Source organism: Onychostoma macrolepis, chromosome 20 (assembly GCF_012432095.1).
Source record: "Onychostoma macrolepis isolate SWU-2019 chromosome 20, ASM1243209v1, whole genome shotgun sequence".
NCBI classification, from domain to species: domain Eukaryota; kingdom Metazoa; phylum Chordata; class Actinopteri; order Cypriniformes; family Cyprinidae; genus Onychostoma; species Onychostoma macrolepis.
The window spans coordinates 9,015,571-9,040,506 of record NC_081174.1 but is presented as its reverse complement, the minus strand read 5'-3'; the positions used below and the strand labels follow the sequence as shown (position 1 = coordinate 9,040,506).

The window sequence follows — 24,936 nt, the reverse complement described above, 5'->3', positions numbered from 1 at the left end:
CGGCCTGTCTTTGAGCGTGTGCTTCACAGCAGCAGACTTCGGGCTTCCTCCTGCCCTGCAGGCCAGCCAACACTCAAACAACCAGTTGAAGAAGGAGAGAGCGAGGAATGCTGTTTCTTTATTTCTCGCTTCTTTTCTGTCAGGGTTACGTAAGAGTCCGAGGCACGTGCAGGGATGTGCGGATGTCGCCGGAGGCTATGGGATGGGGGTGGGTGCTAACAGCTAATCTACAGTATAAACAGTTAAACCCTCAGTTTTTCTATAGAGATAAACAATAATGATGCAGCAGAATAAAAATATATTTGTAAAAAATTAGACATATACAGTGGTTGAAAATTATAATTAAATTTAACCTGGTAATAAACTGAAAGCTTTAGGATTAACCAAATAAGTTGTAAGTAACTAAAATGAATAATAAATAAATGTATTCATTTTATTCATATTACTATTTATAATAAATAATAATAAATAAAGATTCTGCTCTAGAAAAAGTAAAATGAAAGTATTTTGCCTTTATTGTACTGTGAGATGACATTGATTGATTGTGCATTTTATAACAGTTTATTCTGATCACTAAACTCAAATATAACAACATTAAATACTACGTATACGGAGTATAGGGTATGCATACCGTGCAAATTTCATGACAGCAATTTTATCTCAAAATTCAGATTTTTTATTTTTATGGCAATTGCAGGTTAACATTTAGCAATTCTTACTTTTTTCTCGGAATTGTAAGTTTATATCTTTAAATTTTGGGAAAAAATTAGAATTTTTATGTGAAAGTTAATATAAAACATGCAGTTTTAAGTTGTGAGATGAAAAGTTGCAGTTACATTTTTAATTTTACGTAAAAAAAAAACAATTGCGAAAAAAAGTCATAATTGAGAGAATGTAAAAAAGATGTAAAAAGTTATGTCAGCTTTTTATCAATTATGTGATAAAAAGCTGCAATTATCTTTTTTACTATTATTCCATTGCAGAAATAAGCAGACATGCACAGTCAGATTTGTCTTTACAATGTATGCTCAATTCGCATGTGTCTTGATTTTTTTCCCCCACTAATTAGTTTGTCCACACTTTAAAGACAATTGTTTCACAGGCGAAAAACGATAAGATGGAACAACAACAACAATCTACCGCAAATGGCGAAATTAAAAGATACTGTAGTATGAACGAGTACAGAGACTTTTTTAATCGCTCATAACTTCTGGAGAGAAATATCGCAGACACTGAACAAGGAAGTGTTACGTATGCAAATGGCGTAGAAGGCTGCACTTTTGGCTCATGTCCTGAAAAGGGAAGCCAAAACATTTCAATCGCCCCCTGGTGGCCGGCTGCAGTATAGGTCATAAACCCCACCCTCTCCATGTAAACAAATGGGACGCAAGCCGAACTAAAAAATCGAATTACACTTCAAATTAATTTTTCCCAAAGATGCTTTTCGTCAATTGGGTAGTTCATATCATGCTGATGGAACTTTGTTTTTGTTAGTTATTCGATGCTCACAATCACTGCGCAAACTATGGCTCCACAAATAGGACATTTTAGCTCCATTTTTCTAGTGGAAGGAAATAGCGACAAGTCTTCCATCTTTTTTTTTTTTTACAGTCATAGTTTGACTGTACGCATATGATAAGTGTTTGCATCAAAACTGAAGTACACTCTAGGTAATTGTTCTTTTGTATTTACCTCGCTGGTTTGCTATCTGTGTCAAAGGTTTGTCAGCAGTATCTCAATCAGCAGACTGGGGGCCTGTCGAAGCGTCGTGGGGGGGGGGGGGGGTGTTCAGTGCCTTCCCTTGGTCAGGATACAGTTTCAGCATTTTCATCATGTTTTGTATTGTTCACGGGCCATGACTCGGCTCATCTGGCCTGTGTGTTTGACCCAGAGTTGAACTAGCGATTAAATGTTAATTAACTCTCTATTTTTGTAACCCATGTAGCCCTGCTGAACAATTCAAGCCGTTTTCAAACAGACAAGGCAGTTTATGAATATTCAATGTGGAGTGCTGGTAAGGGGCAAAGCAGGGTTGTCTAAAATCAGCTTGAACTTTCAGTTCTTTTTCAGCATGTAAACTCTGACTGACAGACTCTTTCAGACACACACAGTTTGATTCATGCATAGCCTTGTGGCAACTCCCCACATGCACTGTTCTTAATATAAGGTAATTATTATTGCCATTTCCTAACCTTGGGTGTTCATTCTGATTGACAGGGTCCCTACGCAGTGTTCACTGCCCCCTACTCACTTGACAAAATGCGTTCATTTGGAACAACCTGCAAAGTCATCAAACACAGAGGAAACTTGAATCACACATATTACAGGAATTTGAGGTTTGATAATAATATACTTCTGTAAGTAAATATAAATTACCATACTTTAATAAATATACATGTGCATATATGTATAAAGGAATACAAGAGTGTTTATATAAATAATAAGTTATTTAATTAATATTAATTACCATTTTTGACACAGATTTTTCTTCAGGAGCCAAGGGAATTCATTTTATGTTGCCTGTATATGCTTTTTTGACTCTCAAAATGACAGGAGCTGCTGATTTGCATTTTATTAATCAAATTTCCATTGTTTAAGCTAAAAATCGAACCTGCATTTTGGATGGCCTGAGGGCGAGTAAATTTACAGCAAATTTAAATTTTTGGGTAGACTATCCCTTTAAGATGGCAGAATACCCTGTGAATCCACTTTGCATTGCATTTCGAATGGAACGCATCTTTGAGATCTTCATTCATGCTATTTGGTTCCTGAACAGCTTCCAGTCATTTTTCTAGTGAACTTGAAGACCTTGAGCAGGTTCAGATGTGTTTTATTAGAGTAGAAGTGCAGGAAGGATGGATTGTGTAATATCCTAGTCTGACTTTACAATAAATCTTTTAACAGTATGTGTTCATTTTAAACCATTTTCATTGTGGGGTTTTTGCAGGTCTTTCCTCCGAAGATGATCTCCATAAGTATGTATACAATATTCACAGAAGGACATAGGTAATATAAATTACGTAAAAACATAAAATAAAAAAATTGGTTAAATTATTTTAGTTAGTGATGAGTTGCTGAAAGCCATAAATAATGTATGAACAAGCACTGTGTCAAATAATGGCCCACAAAATATCTGAATTATTATTTTTTTAAATTACATTATTTTTGATTTCTTTGCGCACAAAAAGTATTTTTGTAGCATTTTTGGACGAACTAACCCTTTAAATATAAATATTAATAAATATTATTATCAGCAAAAAAACTAAAACAAAAAACAACAACAACAACAACTATTAAATCTATTTACACCATCAGGAATTTGTCATAAAAGATTCTCATTCAGTGTACATTTCCCTTCTGGATGGATTGCTTGCTTTGCATTTGCCCTTGAAGACGTGACGTATTTAACTTAGACTGGAACGGACTCAAATAATCTGATGAATGAACAATTGTGTGTATGCACAGTCACTGGACAATAATGCCTGTAAATGAGCAACTAACAAATGACGTTTTTAGGGCAAGACAGCAAAACACAGCAAACAAAACTCAGCAAAACATCCTGAACATGCTCGGCAATAAATAATGCTTGATCTGCAGTCACAGTTGCTCAAACCACCCGAGGCCACATAAATGCAGTCATGCATCTCTATTCTCTCCTGGAACACAAATGAAACTTCATCAGTCAGGGTCAAGAAGAGTTCACAAGACAGAAGTCAGAGAAATAAAACTTTTCCTGGAGCAAGACGCTTGTTTAAAATAGATAGGTATGGAAGCAATGCGAATAACGTTACATAATCTCCTCTTGAAGACACTTTCCTGATAACACCAAAGAAAGTTGTCCATTAGTGCTAATCTATGGCATTTGAGGAGCTCCACAAACGGTTGGCCGTGTCCGTTGATGATTTCAATATGATTTCCATATCAATTTCTCTGTACGGCGTAACAGCGACACATGGCTGGCCTGCTTTGAGTCTGGTGGATATCTGGTATGAGGACAGGTGTTGCTTTACATACCTCAGTCTGAGCGCTGAGAAAACGCCTGCCTCATTTGTGTGGGAAGCTCAACTCAGGACACAAAGCTTAAATGTGGGCCAACATTTGAGCAGTATTGGTTTGGAACATTACTTAATAGGATTTCATTGGATATAAAAGAGTCCATATTAGGCAATGTTACACTTATTCCCCGCTGAGTTTAAGTAATACTTACATTGTTTAAAGGTGAAGTGTGTAGTTTTCTCAACGTTAAATTACTTGCTTCCAACTCATTGTGGAGATACTGAACCATTTGTAGTTTTTTATTTCCGTTTTCCAGAAAAAGTCTAACACCTTTGGCTTTATATCGCTATCGGACCAATGGCGTGAGAGTGGGGGCGTGGCTACCGGTTTCTCGACCAATGAAAGACGGGGGTGTGCTCGGGAAACCTGTGTGCAGCAATCGTTATTTTTGCAGGTTCATTTCGTTATGCTAGTGGAGCAGAAAGCGCACACTTCAGTGCAATTTTTGTTGCGTTTGCAGGAAGTCGGTTCTGCTCTTGGCTGTGGATCGACACTTTGCTGCTGTAGTGTTTTTACCTTTTTTTTTTTGAGGTTGTTGCATCAGTCCAGGGCTACAAACGCATGTTCCCAAACACAAAGGCGGGTTTCAGCGAGCGTCTCATAAAGGTGTTCTTTGTCTTGTGCTCGAGCTCATTAGCTCTGGCCCTTGTGAAGGAGTGTCAGGTTCTGACTTATAAACAATTCATTATGAGTCCCACTATTAGTCACCTGCTGACTGAGGAGAATGTGCTGGCTGTAAAAACTTTTAAATATCAGCTGAGAAATATTACAAAGACTAAAGACTCCACAGTCCAGATGAGATTACTTGAGGAGAGGCTGCCACAAAAGTGCTGAAAGACCCTGTACAGCAGACATACGGTGACCCACAAAACAAACAACTGCAAGCTTCTACTGCCTCTACACGGTCATACGAAGACACTGCATCTAATAAACACTTTTAAACTGGGACTAAAAAATATTAGCCTGATTATAAATACGCAATTCTAAAATATTAGTATTACTATTAATTACTGTTTAAAATGACTAATCATGGTTAATGTCATCATTAAAATATAGGCCTCTTGAATATTCATAAAACTTGAGCAGAAGGAATATCTCTGAAGATTGCATTCATAAATCTTTGTGTATACATGACCCAAAGAAGAAAAGATGATTTATGTGAGAATTCAGATTGCAGAAATTAGTTCTGCAGGTCAAGATTGCCATATATACCTGAAAATGAGAATTCTGTCATTCGCTCGTCCTTTATGACTTTCTTTTCTTCTTTGAAACATAAAAGAATAAGTTATTCTAATAAATTTCTCAGTGATTGTGTGTCAGTGGGACAATGTTGTTTTGTTCCCAGTGTTCTTCAGACAATTTTCTTTTTTTAGGTGAGCTAAATTTGTTAAGTCTGTTTAACGCATAGTATTTTTTGAGTAATCAGTATCTACTATTGTGGTTTTTATTAACGATTTATTAGATTTTTAAAATTAAATATACCGTATTGACCCGAATATAAGACGATGTTTTTTTTCTTTAAAATACATCTGAAAAAACGCGGTCGTCTTATATTCGGGGTCTAGGCTTTGACATGTCAGCAATACACCCGCAACAATAGGTGGCGCCAAAAACACATAAAACGAGTGTGCCATGAAATATGTAATATGTCGTGACTGTCATGTTAGCCTGATGGGAACAAACTTCCTCTGTAAGTGGTTTTAAAACATAAGACAGTACCCAGATTTGAAGACTACAATAAGATTTCACTTCTACTGTTAATAAAATTGGTAACACTTTACAATAAGGTTCATTAGTTAAACATTAGTTAATGTATTAACTAACATGAACTAACCATGAGCAATACATTTGTTACTGTATTTACTAATCTTCGCTAACGTTAGTTAATAAAAATACAGATGTTCATTGTTAGTTCACAGTGCATTAACTAATGTTAACAAGATTTTAATAATGTATTAGTAAATGTTGAAATTAACATTAACAAAGATTAATAAACGCTGTATAAGTGCAGTTTATTATTAGTTCATGTTAACTAATGTAGTTAACTAATGAACCTTATTGTAAAGTGTTACCATAAAATTGAAAATTGAGATGTTATAAATGCCTAAATGTTATATAATTCAGATGGGCTACCTGTTATTTCAATGGTATATCAAAAAGTGTATATTTTCAATGTCATTATTGGTACATTTTACCAGTGTTTACCATACTTTCAAAACAAAAATAGGAAAAATATGCAATTTGAAAGTAATTTAAGAAAAAATGTTTTACAGAGAGAGAGAGAGAGAGAAAAAAAAGATTTGGTTTTCAAAAAGCCTTTTTCCAAAAGGTACATCTGGAAAAAGGGGGGTCGTCTTATATTCAGGACAATACGGTAGTTTTTATACATTTTTTTTCAGTTTTAGTTATTTTTTTGTAAATTCTTAAACTAAATTAATATGAAAAAAGTGTTTCCTTGGCAACTGTCTGAACTAAAGTGTTTATGTTTTTGCATTTTTGATTTTATTTTAGTTGAATGATATCCCGTACAAATGAAAAGGAACACATTTGGTGTTTGCAAAGGAAGGTTGGGAATCATTATGACTTTGGTTTCTAATACTCCCATCAAGCAGGCCTACAGGATAAATACAAACACAACACAATGCCATGCAAAATCACCTTTATAACAGAAGATGACATTTCCACTGTGAACTGAACAAAACCTCCAGTGTCGAATAAAGCAATATAATTACATTCTGTGAATTCAGTCCAGTCAGAGCTCTTTATTTGCTACAAAAATGGTCACATAATACTCAGATATGGTTGACTGATGTGAGATTTTATTAAAGCTGTGAACTGGATGTGTTGGACCTTTGTGGCTCTGTGAAGTCTGGAAGACATGGCTCTTTTGTCAGGATTGGTGTAGTGTTTGGTATCGCATCAAATAAAGCATTTTTAAATCAGTAATTAAAAAAAAATTAACTGAATGAAATAAGTCAAATCATGCAACTCGATACACAATTACAAAGCACTCAAGTGCTAAAACACTGTAAAATGTATGTGAACATTTGATAAATACTACAACATCATTCAGTACAACTGTTAAGAGACTTTCACAATTTTTTTTGGGGGGGGGGAATAAAAAAAATACAATATTTAACAGAAATACAGCCAGACATGAATCATATATTTGATCAAAGGCTCAGAGTATGCTACATTTGATTGGTTTAACAGAAAACAACAATTGTTACAAAACAAATACATGACTTGCACAAGCCCTGTTACGTTAATACTAAACTAAGACATTCTCCTAAATACTGCTATATACACTTTATAGACTTTTAGAGTGAATTCACAAGTTATTGTCTATTATTTTTTAGAACAAGTAGAAAAATAACACTTTGTGAACTGTTCTGTTGTTTAAAACATTATGCATCTCACAGACACAGAACAGGACACATGGCACTAACTCATTGCAGAACAGTACTGAGACATGCTCCATAAATCAAACTCTGTATTTCATAAAGGCATGGAAATTGTCATGTGTTCAGTATCAGCAATCCCAATAAATCGGGCTTCACTGCTCTTCTACTTTGAACAAGGCTTTACTGGCTCATCCTTGTTGTCAAGGCAGGCACACACTTTCACTTTTCCTTGGCAACCAGGTGTTTATTTAGCAGCTCAAACTTAGGAAGTGCAAACATGTGATACATGCATGTAAGACCAAGTCCATCCAGCATGAACGAGTCGATATGGTGACAAACGGAGAACGGCGTGGAACCAGTGAAACGAGGAACGGAGGAGGAGCTTTAAGAGTGTTTTATAGTGTATTTGCCTTTCTGGAGCTGAGAGATGTAAAGCTTTGATTTGCTGCCATCCAGACGTTTGTACCAAACCTCATCGTGGTTAATAGTGGTTATCGTGGCACTGGAGGAAATATAAAAGCAAAGCGTTACACGTGAAAGAGTGTAAAATAAGTTCAAGTGTGTGATGGTGTAGATCCTAAAATTATTGAACTTTTTGATCTGTAAACTGCCATCGCATTCTCCGTCACTTTTCATTTCCTTCATCACCTTCTTTAGATTAACTGAATTGTTCTTTAAAACATTTGGCATCATGGTAACTAGACTATAAAGTCATTCTTTGTTGTTATTTATAAAAAAAAAAAATGCTTTCTACGTAATGCTTTCCAGTGTTTGTTACTATATTAATATCAAGAACTATGTCAGTAACTTTTTTTTACACATATATAACTACATTTGTATTTTTTTTTCTTTTTCTTTCGTATTATTGATTGCTCGAATTTATGTTTTATGATTCCTGAGGCTTTTCTGTTAACTTTTCTATCTATTAGGTACCCCATTTTAAAGAGACTGCAGGGGGAGGGTGGGAAAGTTGAATTGATATGTGATATCATGTTGTTATTTCGGTTTGTATATTGTTGTTAATAATAAAAAAAAAAAGAACTATGTCAGTAACAAGCAGCTCGGAAAAATGAAATACCATGTACAGTTAATTAGAATTACTTTGTAATTATGTAAATATATGGCAACCTGAACTCTGTAAAATGTGACAAAACAGCTACATATTTGTGTAAAAAAATTTATTGCAAATGTGTTTTAAAGTTCTTATGTAAAGTGAAAAGTCTACTTTTTCATCATGAAGGAGAATTTCTTAACAACTGCATGTGGGAAAAGTGCAGAATAGACATTCTGGCAAATGTAACAATTCAATACACTTAAAAAAAAATTACAAATAAGTAAATGAAAAAAATATTATAATGATATATTATTATAATCGTATAAACTATTTGTAATCATAGTAAATAATTCATGTAATAAGGTTTTTTCATGTTTTTGAAAGAAGTCTCGTATGCTCACCGAGGCTTTATTAATATAGTCAAAAATACAGTGAACAGTAATATTGTAAAATATTATTACAATTTAAAATAGTTTTTATATTTTAAAATGCAATTTATTGCTGTTATAATAAAGCTGAATTTTTAGCATCATTACTCCAGTCTTCAGTGTCACATGATCCTTCAGAAATCATGATAATATGATGATTTGCTGCTCAAAAAACATTTGTTATTATTATTATTATGAGTGTTGGAAACAGTTGGCCAGCTTTATTTATTTTGAAAGTAAAAAATGATGGGGAAAAATGAATGGAAAACAACTTAATGTGTCCTTGATGAATAAAAGTATTAATTTAAAAATAATTTAGATTTCTTTTTTTTTTAAAGCAATTTAAAAGATAAATTCTCTTAGGGACAGAAAAGTTGCTGAATCACCCACATGTATAAACACACACACACACACACACACACCTGGTGGGGTATTCGTCCTTCCTGCTGATACATATGGCCTGACCCCGGCTGTACCATTTGTTGTCATAGAACAGGCGTCCATCCTCTGATCGGGCAACATGATGGTGTCGTTCTGGTTTCAGAGGAGCTGAGACACACATACAGTTCAGAGACCTGAAATGCTTTTCCACAACTCACTAAAGACTGTCTTTACAGTCAACACAGGCTGATACAGAGATTTTACACGCAAACATATAAAAACTATCCTTCTTACCATTAGGCCTGTCACGATAACAACTTTTTGTTGTGCGATATATTGCCCCAGAAATAATTGCGATAAGCGATATTATTGTCATTTTAAGACCATTTTATGCCACTCAATATATTGACCCTGGAGAACAAAACCAGTCTTAAGTCGCTGGGGTATATTTGTAGCAATAGCCAACAATACATTCTATTTTTCTTTTATGCCAAAATCATTAGGATATTAAGTAAAGATCATGTTCCATCAAGATATTTTGTAAATTTCCTACTGTAAATATATCAAAACTCAATTTCGTATTAGTAATATGCATTGCTCAGAACTTCATTTGGACAACTTTAAAGGCGATTTACTCAATATTTAGATTTTTTTTTGCACCCTCAGATTCCAGATTTTAAAATAGTTGTATATCAGCCAAATATTGTCCGATCCTAACAAACCAGACATCAATGGAAAGCTTATTTATTCATTTATCTTTCAAAAAACTGACTGGTTTTGTGGTCCAGGGTCATATATAATCATAATATAACAGCATAATAATGCAAGAAAGCCTACTACACACTTTCAAATGACAACAAAGGCTCAATTCTTAAGAATATTTTTGTAACATGGAAATTAAGTATCAAAATATTAGATACCTTAAATTTTCTCACAAAAAGTGCAAAGTAACAAGTAGAAAAATGCACAAAGAAGGCCTTCTTTTCTCTGTAAATTAAGGGTGCACACTATTGCTGAAAAACACAATCACTAGTTAGCAGTCAGATGTCTGTATGCACAAAGGCACAGATCCCTAAACGAGGCTAATCTGCAGATTAAACTTTTTTTGAAGAAGCACTTTTTAAATTTGATTTAGCACCTCGTGACTACACCACGTTATATACGAGAAGCTGCAAAAGACATAGGAGCGAGTGGAATGCAAAAAAACATGGTGACGTTCATTTTTACGCAAATATAAAGGGCAATATATTGCGTCACCAAAAATGATTGAGGTCATGTACATATACTGTGCGATAAGTCGATATATTGATTATTGCGACAGGCCTACTTACCATCTACTTTTACTCTATGAGGACCCATTGAAGCCATTGCCTATAGAAAATCAAGTAGTTTATTAATGGAAAACTAATAGCTCACTTTCAAATATTTAAGTAAATGAATAAAAATGTAAACATAAATATAAATGGACACCTGCAAAAGGATAGCAATGATCTTCAACACGATGTCAACCAAGTTTTTGCTTAAAACAATAATGTCTAATTTGCAGACATTTATTATTATTACTGTTATTTCATAGTTTAAGATTTTTAACATGTAAAAACTGAGATAAGAATGATATAAGAAATCTAAATAAATAAACAGTTGAAGTGAAATAACCTTTCTTATGGCAGTCCAGTCTTCAAGTATATCTAGGTCTTGCAACATGTAAACAATGTATGGTCGTAGGACGGCTCAGGAAACCAATGTTACAGCAATAAGACAGCTGCCATAAACACTCGCAAATGACTTCAGATGCGCAGCACTAGCTACTATATAAAGGATATCTGACACAACGACAGGCTTCTTCTTCTTCTTTCCAGGACTGAGGGGATCCTTCTTTTTATTCTTCCTAGACTGCAGACCATCATTCCACAGTTCTGGTGCAAGAGCACATCAATTAATAACATAAGTGAATCAAATATTTACATTTGCAGTTTACACGGTACAAGTTACCATCTGTATTTTACCTGAAGTTATATCTATACTGTGTCTGTCCTCCTCCAGTCGTCTGATCTTCTCTTCCAGTTCACTCTGAACCGTGTCAAAAAGCAGGAGCTTCTCACTCTGTGGAAACACATTGTGAATATTGTTGCATATTAACATTAAACCTCAGTGATAAATTGAACAAACTGAGGAAGCAGGGCAGTGTTTAAGCAGAAGACTGTGTGTGAATATGAATGAAATGTGGGGCATCACACATTTGTCCTGGGCTCTTTTTTTACCTCCCAGTGCTGGCTGGCTGCTTGCATCTCACAGTCGTATTTGTTTCTAACAGATTCCAAGCAGAGCTCACGATAGATCCCTGAAATAATGCATATGCGCAAAAAGTGACTAAAGCCATCACAATACCATCAGAAAATCAGACAAACAAACTGATGATTGTTGAAAGAGGAAGTACACTTGCTAAAATGCACCACTGTGTGCTGGGACTAAAACAAAGCTCTGCTATAAGTAGGCTATTAACACCAGGATTTATTTGTCTTTATAGCATGGGTCTTCGACACAATGTTTGCAACATGTTTGTCTAATTTGTATATTATTATTATAAATATTACTATAAATATTCCTATTATTATTAGGCTTATTCTTTACATTTTTTGTGAAAAAAATTAAATTGCTATGTCTAATTTGTAAACATTTACTAGTATTATTACTACTAGGTCTATGCATAATACTAAGTATGCATCAAATTGATCAAAAGTGACAGTAAACACACTTATGATATTACAAAAGATTTATAATTACATTATTATAGATTTTTACAGTTATACATTTGATTTTTATCATTATTATTATTATAACATATAATTATTAGATTAAATAAATTATATTCTTTTGAACTCCTGAAAAAAAAAAAAAAACTATTTAGGTTCCCACAAAAACATTAAGCAGCACAACTGTTTTTCTTTTGATAATTTCAAATCAGCAAATTAGAATGATTTATGAATGATTCATGAAAAAAAAAATCAGCTTCACATTACAGTAATAATTACATTTTTACATTTAAAAGTGTAAATAAACTTAAAAATCTAGTGGAAATTATAATAATATTTTACAACATTACTGTATTACTGTATTTTTGATCAAATAAGTGCAGCCTTGATGAGCCTAAGAGACTTTCAAAAACATCTTACAAAACCCAACATTTTACCAACATCTACAACCAGTTAACCAAGGTTAGATGTTTGATGTAGATGCAAAATATAGGCTAATGTTTATGACAGTATGTAAATATATTAATATGATACTACAGTACATGTTATAGGCCAGGCTTTAAATGATCAATACTCCTGACCTGAAACAGGTTGAAGGCCACTGCATTACAGTATAATATAACAAACAAACACAATGACTGAATTCCTGTAAACTACATAAACTACTACAGAGTTTAAATACTTCAGTTACGCCTTTACACAAACCGTATGTTTGTCTGGAGCTGACCTGCGACTTTGGTTCGGATCTGCATGTTCTCCTGCAGGGTGGCCAGGGGTTCGAGGTATTCCGGAGCACTGCCAGCTATCACTTCTTGCAATTTAAGATCCACCTGACTCAGCCTCTCCTTATACAACCTAAAGAGAGTCATAACACACCGGCTGGAGTCTTCACATGAAATATGTGACCCTGGATCACAAAACCATTTTACATCATCTGAAAGCTGAATAAATAAGCTTTCCATTGGACAATATTTGGCCGAGATACAACTATTTGAAAATCTGGAATCTGAGGGTGCAAAATAATTAAAATATTGAGAAAATCGCCTTTAAAGTTGTCCAAATGAAGCTCTTAGCAATGCATATTACTAATCAAATATTAAGTTTTGATATATTTACGGTAGGATATTTACAAAATATCTTTATGGAACATGATCTTAACATCCTATTGATTTTTGGCATAAAAGAAAAATCGATCATTTTGACCCATAGAATGTTTTGTTGGCTATTGCTACAAATATACCCCAGCGACTTAAGACTGGTTTTGTGCTTCAGGGTCACATATTGCTGGTTTTCTTGAAATCACTTACTGATCCTTCAGGTCTGTGAACTGCTTCTCAAGATTTGTCATCTCATCTAAACACTCCATTCGCCTTCTTTCACAGTCTTCATCATCCATGTCTGCAAGAACATCAGCTTCATCGTTATTTATTACTCTCCGACACACAACAAAAGGCTGTGTGTGTTTTTTTTCTTCTTCTCGTGGAGTGTCTGTCTGTAATGTTAACGTTACCTGAAGTGTCTCCATCCTCAGACGCGGTCGAGCTCACGGAGTCCTCTTCGTCGGAGCTGCTGGCCTCTTGTTCGGGGTAGTCCACGTCCATTTCTTCGTGGTTATTCTCTTTTCTATCACGCGGGTGAACTGGCATCCTATGTGAAATATTTAATACAGTAAACAACCTACTGAGACGAAGACGACACCACCGGCCGGCGAAGAAAATCGCGTTTCAAACATGGATTCGTGGATGACCAATCACCAGGCTGCTAGACACGTGACTTCATCAAACCGGTAAATTCATTGGTCAGATTCTGTTTACACATAATCCGCTGCATGATGGGATCTGTAGTACTTTAATTTGAGTATTTTGCGTAGGCCTAGCAAAATTGCTAAAGCATCACTACACACACACAAATACTTTTATAGATATTCGTGTTATTTTCTGCCAGGCAACAGTGCGTTAGTAGATTTAAACATGCATTTACATTTACTAATTTTAGCAGACGCTTTTTTTCAAAGCGACTTACAAAGGACAATTGAAGCAATCAGAATCAACAAAAGAGCAATAATAAGCAAGTGCTAGCCTAACGCAGTATAGCAAGTTTTCTTTTAAATTTATTTTTAAATTATATAATAGATAAAAAGAAAACAGATAGAAAGAATATAGAATATAGTGTTAGAGGTCTTTTTGTTGTTGTTTTATTTTGTGTTTGTTTGTTGTTGTTAATGTACGGAGACCTTGTTAGTCGCTTGATCTTCACTTTTTGTAATGATTTCGATTGATTTTTGCTTGGCGCAATGCTGAAAAGTTGCTGTGTGGCGTTCCGTATCTCTAATAAGTAAAAAATAAAAATAAAAACCCTATCTGAAGATGTATATACTGCCGAATAAACTGACGGAGGTAGCACATCTGAGCGGGTAGCACACAACATCAGAACTCCGACAGCAGTTATTATGGATATACAACGTATGAAATATATCAAGCTTAATATTCATATTTATATGCACTCCAGATAGCCTACACAACTTCAATGAGCTGTCATTAGTCCCGTTCCCCTGCACCGCAACCCAGTTACAGCAACCCTCCACATATTTTGTGATGTAAATGTCATATTAAAACATTTATTTTATATTATTATATACAATCCCTTACGAAAATTAACAATGGTATTACTATAGTAAATGTAGGCTATAGGCTAACCGTGTTTTTTGGGCGTTTTTATTACCAGTTGTAGCCTATAACCACAGTTTTACTACAAATACCATGGTTAGTGTAGCAAAACATGTTTAATTTGTTTTTACCATGGTTTACCTATAATAACCATGTTGTTGTTGTTTTTTGGTTGTAACCACGGTTAATTTTCGTAAGGGATATTTTCATGTTATTTTATATCTTTTTATTTTACGGCGTATTTGTGAAAATGATTAGGTTATAAGTTTAGCACACACCACATAATGCTGTGGTTTTCCCCCACGCTGACTCCGCCCACACAGCTATGACACGACACCGACCAAGTCAATAGAAAACAAGCAGTTAGAAAACAAATAGAGTGTTAAAGGGTCATGTTTTTCAAAAAATAATAATAATAATTAAATAAAATAAAAAATAGATAGATAAAATAGGAGTTAGAGGGTCAAATAAAGATAACATACTTAAAACAAATGTAATTTAAGTTGATCATACGTCCTCTTTGAAAATGTCCTGGCCAGGATTTGTAAATTGCCGAAAATGTCCGGGTTTGGATTTGTTTTCGTATTGTTTTAATACTTGCTGAAGTAATGACTGAAAAGCAGTTTGACCAATAGCGTGCAGGCATTGTGCATAATCGACCAATCGTGGACCGCGAGAGGGTGGGATCTATGGAGAACGGTCACAGCAATGCAAATATGCGTATTACATAATGTATGAGGACTGTAGAGTACAAGTCAATAGGAAAACAAAGCCAAAACTCGGACATTTAAGGCAACTGAGAAATCCCGGCCAGGACATATCTGGAAAAATAAGGTTTTTAGTCAAGCACCCTGAGATGTGAATGCGGTTAAATGGAAAATAGCGCCCTCTAGACGAAGAAACGTTTGTCTCACACACAACCTGACTGTCAACCAACAGAGGGCGCTGTCTGCAAACGTATTACATTCACAATTCATTCATTCACATTCCTTACATTGAGACAAATCAGGCAACCAGTGCACTGCAAAGTCCTCATAATGTAAACCGCCATTTTAAAGTTTCAATCAAATCAGAATCACTCACTCATTCTTCTATGTTACTTATTTTCATCATGTAGCTCAAATATGATACAGCCTTGTCCCGGAGAAGCCCACGTTGGCCTTAAATATGAATTCTGAAAGTACAAGGAGATGATAAAGATGATAAAGATGTAGCTTTGAAGAGGCGTCAGTATGACTTGTAATAAGGCTACATGGCCTCCTCCGCTAACAAGCCACAATCCCAGTCAGTTGCGAACAGTTTTATTAGTCAAATTAGTATATTTCACTACTGTTGAAACAAATCTTGAAAGTGCATCTTTTAAACGTTAAGGAATAGATGCATTTTTGCAACATTTGAAAAAGATTCACTCACATCTCGAAAGATTGACATCGACATCCAACAATGCTTTCACAAAGTGCTTCATCTACAGGTCAGAAATTAAAGTTAGAAAGAAACCTGAAGTCAATAACGCACAAAATATTGCAAATATGTTTCATACTTCATTTGAATACCTGCAGATCATGATCTAAAGCAGTGGCTCTCAGACTCTTTTTTACTACAAGGCCCATTATTGTCCATAACAGTTATTGATATTTGTAAGAAATTTCTGCTGCAACTGAAAACACTGCTTGTTTTAAAACGTTTTTGTAAAACATATTATTAACTGTAACTAGAAGTGTTAATACATTTCATTTAACGATAATTAATCAGATTCTATGCCCTTCAGTTAAAAAACATAAGTTATTGAGGGTGATTTAATTCAATTTTATATGGACGGCAGCAAATGATCTAAAGATTTCTAGTCAATTCTGCATTTTTTTTGTCTCGTTCAGCAAACTCCAGTCAGTATCTCCTGTCCAGCCATCAGCCTGAATGGAGGTCTTCATGCTCGCCTGTCGTGTTCATGATGACCAACAGTAGATCTTATGTTTATGTCATCTCAGGTAAAACTTAAGCACTGTACAGCATACATGATTCACACTTATTGTCCTTCAATATCATCCTGCATGATTGTTTTCTTCAGGCGGCTGCTGCTCTCTTCAGCCTACGGCTCAACCTGTGACTGAACAGGTTTCCTCATCTGTCAGGAGTGAGAGCGAGTGGAAGTGAGCACAGATGTTAGACATCAATGATATAGGCTACCTTTGTGTGTTAACCTTGGCTGGTGATTTGATTTTAATATCATGCGTCTTCTGCAGCTCAGAGGAGACTGTTCCCAGCAGCAGCATCGGTATGCTTTCTTTATGCTGCGGCTGCTGTAAACCCAACAGAGAAAACAGCGAAAATGACCCTGAACTCTGTGAATGAGACACTCACAAAAAGACATGGCTGGAGAGGGTGGACAAAGAGCCTGACATGCATCTGCGGTGTTGATAAAGTTCACTTGGATATGTATTTCGAAGTTATTATATGTCAGAAGCCGCAGTTGTAGACTTTTTACCTTGCCAGCTACAGATGTTTTTGTAACAGTTGAGTGAAACGCACATCTTTACATTAGGCTCCTGAACTGATGTCATGCATGAGGACTTCTTCTATGGATATTAAAAATGATTTTAAAAAGTTTACTTGAAAAAAATAAAAATAAAATAAAATCAGCTTTAGTTGGCAAAGCAGCATTTCTAATTCTAAATTATTTTAACCTGATGTACTAATATAACTAAAACTAAAAGTAAATAATTAATAAAAACTATATAGACATATGTGACCCTGGAGCACAAAACCAAAGTAGCACAGATATATTTGTAGCAATAGCCAACAATACACTGTATGGGTCAAACTTATTGATTTTTCTTTTATGCCAAAAATCATTAGGATGCTAAGCAAAGATCATGTTCCATGAAGATATTTTGTAAATTTCCTACCGTAAATATATCAAAACGTAATTTTTGATCAGTAATATGCATTGCTAAGAACTTCATTTGGACAACTTTAAACGTGATCTTTTCAGTATTTAGATTTTTTTGCACCCTCAGATTCCAGATATTCAAATAGTTGTACATCAGCCAAATATTGTCCGATCCTAACAAACCAGACATCAATGGAAAGCTTATTTATTCAGATGTATAAAAAAATATATATATACAGTGAGGAAAATAAGTATTTGAACACCCTGCTATTTTGCAAGTTCTCCCACTTAGAAATCATGGAGGGGTCTGAAATTGTCATCGTAGGTGCATGTCCACTGTGAGAGACATAATCTAAAAAAAAAAATCCAGAAATCACAATGTATGATTTTTAACTATTTATTTGTATGATACAGCTGCAAATAAGTATTTGAACACCTAAGAAAATCAATGTTAATACTTGGTACAGTAGCCTTTGTTTGCAATTACAGAGGTCAAACGTTTCCTGTAGTTTTTCACCAGGTTTGCACACACTGCAGGAGGGATTTTGGCCCACTCCTCCACACAGATCTTCTCTAGATCAGTCAGGTTTCTGGCCTGTCGCTGAGAAACACGGAGTTTGAGCTCCCTCAAAGATTCTCTATTGGGTTTAGGTCTGGAGACTGGCTAGGCCACGCCAGAACCTTGATATGCTTCTTACAGAGCCACTCCTTGGTTATCCTGGCTGTGTGCTTGGTCATTGTCATGTTGGAAGACCCAGCCTCGACCCATCTTCAATGCTCTAACTGAGGGAAGGAGGTTGTTCCCCAAAATCTCGCAATACATGGCCCCGGTCATCCTCTCCTTAATACAGTGCAGTCGCCCTGTCCCATGTGCAGAAAAACACCCCAAAGCATGATGCTACCACCCCATGCTTCACAGTAGGGATGGTGTTCTTGGGATGGTACTCATCATTCTTCTTCCTCCAAACACGTTTAGTGGAATTATGACCAAAAGTTATATTTTGGTCTCATCTGACCACATGACTTTCTCCCATGACTCCTCTGGATCATCCAAATGGTCATTGGCAAACTTAAGTCGGGCCTGGACATGTGCTGGTTTAAGCAGGGGAACCTTCCGTGCCATGCATGATTTCAAACCATGACATCTTAGTGTATTACCAACAGTAACCTTGGAAACGGTGGTCCCAGCTCTTTTCAGGTCATTGACCAGCTCCTCCCGTGTAGTTCTGGGCTGATTTCTCACCTTTCTTAGGATCATTGAGACCCCACGAGGTGAGATCTTGCATGGAGCCCCAGTCCGAGGGAGATTGACAGTCATGTTTAGCTTCTTCCATTTTCTAATGATTGCTCCAACAGTGGACCTTTTTCACCAAGCTGCTTGGCAATTTCCCGTAGCCCTTTCCAGCCTTGTGGAGGTGTACAATTTTGTCTCTAGTGTCTTTGGACAGCTCTTTGGTCTTGGCCATGTTAGTAGTTGGATTCTTACTGATTGTATGGGGTGGACAGGTGTCTTTATGCAGCTAACGACCTCAAAGAGGTGCATCTAATTTAGGATAATAAATGGAGTGGAGGTGGACATTTTAAAGGCAGACTAACAGGTCTTTGAGGGTCAGAATTCTAGCTGATAGACAGGTGTTCAAATACTTATTTGCAGCTGTATCATACAAATAAATAGTTAAAAAAATCATACATTGTGATTTCTGGATTTTTTTTTTTAGATTATGTGTCTCACAGTGGACATGCACCTACGACGACAATTTCAGACCCCTCCATGATTTCTAAGTGGGAGAACGTTCTCCCACTTAGAAATCATGGAGGGGTCTGAAATTGTAGGGTGTTCAAATACTTATTTTCCTCACTGTATATTGACCCTTATGACTGGTTTTGTGGTCCAGGATCACATATTAAAAATCTACAAAATCAGCAATGACATATAGGCTAAATTACAAAATTACTAAAACTTGAATTAAAATTAAAAAATGAAAATGGAAAACATACAAATAATAATAAAAAAACAACTAAATATTAAAATATTAATAAAAACTATAATAATATCTCAGTGATACTAATTTATAACTGGCTGGGTGCATGGACCATTTATGGCTATTGATACATATAAAATTGGATAGCAATTAAGACAGCAATTAATACAATATATATATATATATATATATATATATATATATATTTTTTTTATATTGAAATATTTGTATTTGAAACACAATAAATTTCTCTTTCATAAGTCACCGTTTACAATTTAATGGGTTTATATAAAGCTGAACACATATTCATAAACTTTTTCACACTATTTTTTTGCATAGCTAAACATTTTATATATGAAAATGTGTGATTGTATAAGAAAAAAAGTGTTTACTGCAAATAAATATTATTTGAAGTTTTGGACAGTTAGATGTCTTGTTAAAGGCATGGAAATATGGTGGATGAAAAATGAGATTTGACATTACATAACTTAATCAATCGAACATTTTATGTATAATATGTAACACTTTACAATAAGATTCATTAGTTGACATTAATCAATGCATTAATTAATATTAACTAATGAGCAATACATTTGTTAAAGAGTTTATTAATCTTTGTTAATGTCAATTAATAACAATACAACTGTTCATTGTTAGTTCATTTTAGCTCAGGTCCATTAATTAATATTAACATATGAAACTTTGGATTTTAATAAAGTATGTTGCAATTAATATGAATGAGATGAATAAATTCTTTACAAATATGTTTCATTGTTAGTTCGTTAACTAATGCAGTTAACAAATGGAAACATATTGTGAAGTGTTACCTACAGTCATGGCCAAAAATATTGGCACCCTTGGTAAATATGATCAAAGAAGGCTGTGAAAATTAATCTGCATTGTTAATCCTTTTGATCTTGTATTTAAAAAATTCACAAAAATCTAACCTTTCATTGAATAATAATAATTTAAAATGGGGGGAAATATCATTATGAAATAAATGTTTTTCTTAAATACACGTTGGACACAATTATTGGCACCCCTAGAAATTCAAACACAAACCTAAAAAACAACACAAAAATGGGTCACTGAGAACAAAACCAAGCTTCTGCTGGCCATTCCAGTCCTCTGACCTGAACCCTGTAGAAAAGTGGGTGAACTGAAGAGAAGAAGCCGATATTTTTGGCCATGACCCATGACTGTATATATTGTGTATTACTGAATATAAAATTACATACATTAATATTCTATATACTAATATACATATACTGTCACATATTTACATGAAAAGTGGGAATTCCTTATTATTTAATATATTGTACTATATTAATACAATATGTTATTGAGTATATTTTCAATATACATTAAATAATTTAATATATTGTTTATTAATATATAAGGACATATTTTCTTTGTTTAAGGGATTGTGGTGTAACATGTAATGATTTTTACTTTATGATTTTGTTGCACTTGAAATAAAATAAAATAAATAAAACACTGTCAGAATGTCTCACTGTTCTGATGCTGCTGTTAGGTTAGTGTGTATGTAAAGACTGAAACAAAACTATAGTATCTATAAAATCTACAGAAATTCTCATAGAGACCCCGTAAATGGAAAGTCTTTGTGACCTTTGCTCCACACTGCATCACTTACAGCACTTACTGTATAATGTTTTCCTTCATTACAACAATTGACAAATATGAAGACCTTTATATTGTATCGTACACAAATCATAAGATCTGCTCTTGCTGACTCATATGAAGACACTATGGCAGGCGTAAAAGTGTGGAAAAGGCCACTAGGGTTTTGTTGTGTCATGTAGAGAATACTCGAAAAACAGCGTACAGATCAGACCAGCGTCACCGATGCTCATTTAGTCCATTTTGCATCATCACACCATATTTACAGGAAACTGCTGTCCATTTTGAGAACTGAGCACTGTCTTGAACTGCTAACCGCTGACGATAAATTTCATATAAAAAGTTGATGTGTAAGTGTGACGTGTATGATGATGTGTTGTGCAAGATGTGATAAAATATGCGTAAGGCAAACAAAAACTGAAATTAAACAACACGTTTTAGGATTTTTTAAATATTTTGACAAAGAAAAGTTGATGTTAAAATCAAATGCAAAAAGAAAGAAACTGATTTTCTATATTTTCACTCAATGTGCATAATAATAATAATAATAATAATAATTGCCCGTTTACTTGATGCACAAAATGAAAAAAGAATGAAATTGGTGTATATTTTCCAATTCAACTTTTTACTCATTGTGAATAATATTAATAATAATAATAATAGTTTTTCTTATTATTATTAATATTTACAAACAAACTAAACCTCCCCCTTCCCCATGTAGTTGTGCACAAAATGAAAAAAAAAAAAGATTAAAATGGATGTATATTTTCCCATTCAACTTTTTACTCATTGTGAATAATAATAATACAATTATTATTATTATTATTATTATTTACAAACAAACAAAACCTCCCCCTTCCCCATGTAGTTGACATACAAAATTAACAAAAAAGAATGAAATTAATGTACATTTTCCAATTCAACGTTTTACGCATTTGAATAATAATATTTTTTATTATTTCTTTCTTTTACAAACAATCAAAACCTCCTCCCCCATGCATTTGATGTAAAATTTAATAAAAGCCTGAATTTTATTTTTATTTTCCAGTTCAACTTTTCACTTAGTGCGCATAATAATTTAATAATAATACCAATACTACTAATACTGAAGAAGAAGACTACTACAACTACTACTACCACTAATAATTATTATTACATTTGAATAAAAAAGAATGAAACTGAAAATGATTTTTGAAAACTTTTTTAAAATTATTTTTTAAATAATAAAACAATTTTTATTTATTTGTTTATTTATGCATTCATTCATTAATTCTAGAAAACAAAACCCTTTTCTTCCTCATGTAGAAATAAAAAATAATAATTCAATTTAAAAAATGTGTGCAAGCCAAGCCAAGCCAAGCCTTTCTACACTGCGTCAGATGACGGCATGAAAAAGCAAAACAAAAGTAACTTATCATGCTACATTCCTTACGAATTAAAAAATGTGACATAATTAATTACTATTAGTAACAAAACATTCTAACACACAGTTGGTTGTTAGGAGGAGACGCGTGGGTGGATCTCACACAACAGGTTCTGGAACAAGTGGGTTTTTAAGGGTTTTCCTGGTATGTGTATACACTCTCAGACATTCACAGGATTCTCACTCATTGTTTATTCGTGGACTTGCGCAGAGAGTCTCAGAGACAGAAGCTGGACTGTGACTCAGTGTTCAGGCTAAGAACAGGTCTACCCCAGATTAACACAGCCCACACGCTGCTCTTTAAAGTGTTGTCAGACTAAGAATACTGGGTCAAACTGTCGTCCCACACCTGGACCTCCCAAAACTCCCTCCATTCAGAACACAACTAAATCCTCTGCATATGCATGAAAACACAGAGGCTGAAAAAATCATTTCACACATACCGTACATTCAGTACAGCAACACCAATATGGACTGTAGCCACATTTTCCTATTGGAACAGTATGTGCATTCAAGTTCAAACCTGTAACAATTCGTGGAATGTCCTTCTGTGTATCTCCTTTCGCTGAACTCCAACTGAGGAAACAATGCTTGGATTTCATAAGCATCAATTCAATGATGCAATTCAATTGCTTCATAAAAAAGCAAGCAGAACACTACAAGGTGCGACTATCTTGACGCATGTCACGGTATCGCCATAGTGACATAGTGGCTGTTGGTAGAAACGGTTGCTATGTTATGGCTCCTCCTTTATGCAAACAGAGCCCCAGTGGTTTCCAGTGCAAATGTCAGGTGAAGAATGGTACAGTAGACAGTATCGCATTAATTCAAGCTTTATTTACTTGGAGTTTCCATATCTTTTTTCGGCCTGTCCATCTGTCTTGCTCTGTTTGAAGAGGTGGATACGAAACCAGACTGCAGTTCATGCCTTTGTTCTCTACTGAAAAGAAGGCAAATGCATCTTTTCTGTCATGCAAATACGTGTAGCTTAGTTTCACTGTAACATGATTTTTCAAAGTTGTAGGCATATATAAGAGCATGCTTTACAAGAAACTACCTTCTACTTCAAAATGTCATTGTGAAATTATTTGTCAAATTTACTAGCAATTTCAGAGGTAAAATTGTTAAAATTCCAGTCCTTTTTGTTCAGTGTTTGAATGGTTTCAATTTGTTTTAAGTGCTGTCATGGAAAATACTAAAAAGACGGTGAAATGTGATGGTTGCCACTAGAAAATTTGAAGGGGGAGCCCCAGAAAAAAAGTGCAGGGGAATATGGTGGACCCCCCAAACCTGCATCATGTGGAACATCGAGGGGCCTTCCATGTGGGATGTTTCACTTCAGTTACTTTAAACTGACTCAGCCCTCTTCACATTCATAGCATACTGTATATTAATTCTGAAAAAGTTTCAAAAATTTGCAGAACACTGTAAAAAAAAAAAAAACAGGAATTAAAGACAGGCTCCAAAAGTATTTGAAGTCACACAAATCATTTCTGAATCTAAGCAAGTGGCATCTACAAGCAAACAAACACATTAGGGTTTTATTTATTTATTTCTAGGATTTTGTAATTGCATGCAAAAATTTAATTCTTGACACCTTTCATTTTTAAAGGAAGACTAACAGTGTTTCTCAGATACAAAATTTGTGTCAAGGTGATTTTTAGTGAATGTCTGAACTCAGTTCCCCTGTAAGTTCCCACATGCGTCCTGTAGCAGAATATCACATTAACCACATGTTCCACTAGCATTTGCAAATCCGGGGGGAAAAAAATAAATAAAATAAAAATATATATATATAGAGAGAGAGAGAGAGAGAGAGAGAGAGAGGCTATATATAATGAATAGCTTGAAACGTGTTATATTTATTTATATAAATAAATGACAATTGGTATGTTTTGTTATATAATGCAAAGACGTTCATTTTTAGGGTCACTGTACCTCAGTATGAAAACAAACAAACAAACAAACAAACAAACAAAAATAACTTTGATATCAAATGCTATTTATAGCTGCATATATATTTCCTGTATTATTAATAGCCCCCTTCCTCATGGTTTTCATTCATGAGCTCTCTTGTCATTCATTTTCCCGTGAGTTTGGCTTACTGCATATACCAGGTAGATTTGAATGTGTAATAGGAAAATACAGATTTTCATTCTTACTTCGCGGAGTCATCTTGAGGGAAATTCTCTAAATAAAAGCCCGCTACGAGTTCCCCTTTTCTGTGCAGAGTTAAGATAGTTACGAATGGAAATCCCCTG

The 24,936-nt window shown here is 34.6% G+C and overlaps 1 protein-coding gene across 3 annotated transcripts; it reads right to left on the bottom strand.

The window, feature by feature from the left end:
• Window positions 1–6,644: 6,644 nt before the first annotated feature.
• Window positions 6,645–23,206, bottom strand: brms1lb (BRMS1 like transcriptional repressor b). 3 transcript variants are annotated; one of them, XM_058756891.1, is made up of 11 exons: window positions 23,199–23,206; window positions 13,587–13,723; window positions 13,384–13,474; window positions 12,804–12,931; window positions 11,585–11,664; window positions 11,330–11,426; window positions 11,147–11,239; window positions 10,980–11,044; window positions 10,655–10,694; window positions 9,365–9,491; window positions 6,645–7,962 (listed from the first exon to the last, which is right to left on the bottom strand). In XM_058756891.1, exons 2-11 carry the CDS (start codon window positions 13,720–13,722, stop codon window positions 7,845–7,847), a joined length of 975 nt encoding a protein of 324 aa, XP_058612874.1. In that variant the 5' UTR covers window position 13,723; window positions 23,199–23,206; the 3' UTR covers window positions 6,645–7,844. The 3 variants fall into 3 exon arrangements, 2 of the variants coding, with proteins under 2 accessions (XP_058612874.1, XP_058612873.1); XM_058756890.1 differs by lacking the exon at window positions 23,199–23,206 and adding an exon at window positions 15,225–15,303; XR_009267710.1 differs by lacking the exons at window positions 10,655–10,694; window positions 23,199–23,206 and having other exon boundaries at window positions 7,941–7,962.
• Window positions 23,207–24,936: the final 1,730 nt, after the last annotated feature.

What these genes read in the sequence shown, in the direction of transcription:
- brms1lb (XM_058756890.1), bottom strand. Translation starts at nt 15,253, where the DNA reads ATGATCAACTTAAATTACATTTGTTTTAA. An exon ending in TTCACAGACCTGAAGGATCA is followed by an intron (nt 12,932 to 13,383) that starts GTAAGTGATTTC and finishes GACTCTCTTTAG; the next exon opens with GTTGTATAAGGAGAGGCTGA. An exon ending in GATCCGAACCAAAGTCGCAG is followed by an intron (nt 11,665 to 12,803) that starts GTCAGCTCCAGA and finishes GCATTATTTCAG; the next exon opens with GGATCTATCGTGAGCTCTGC.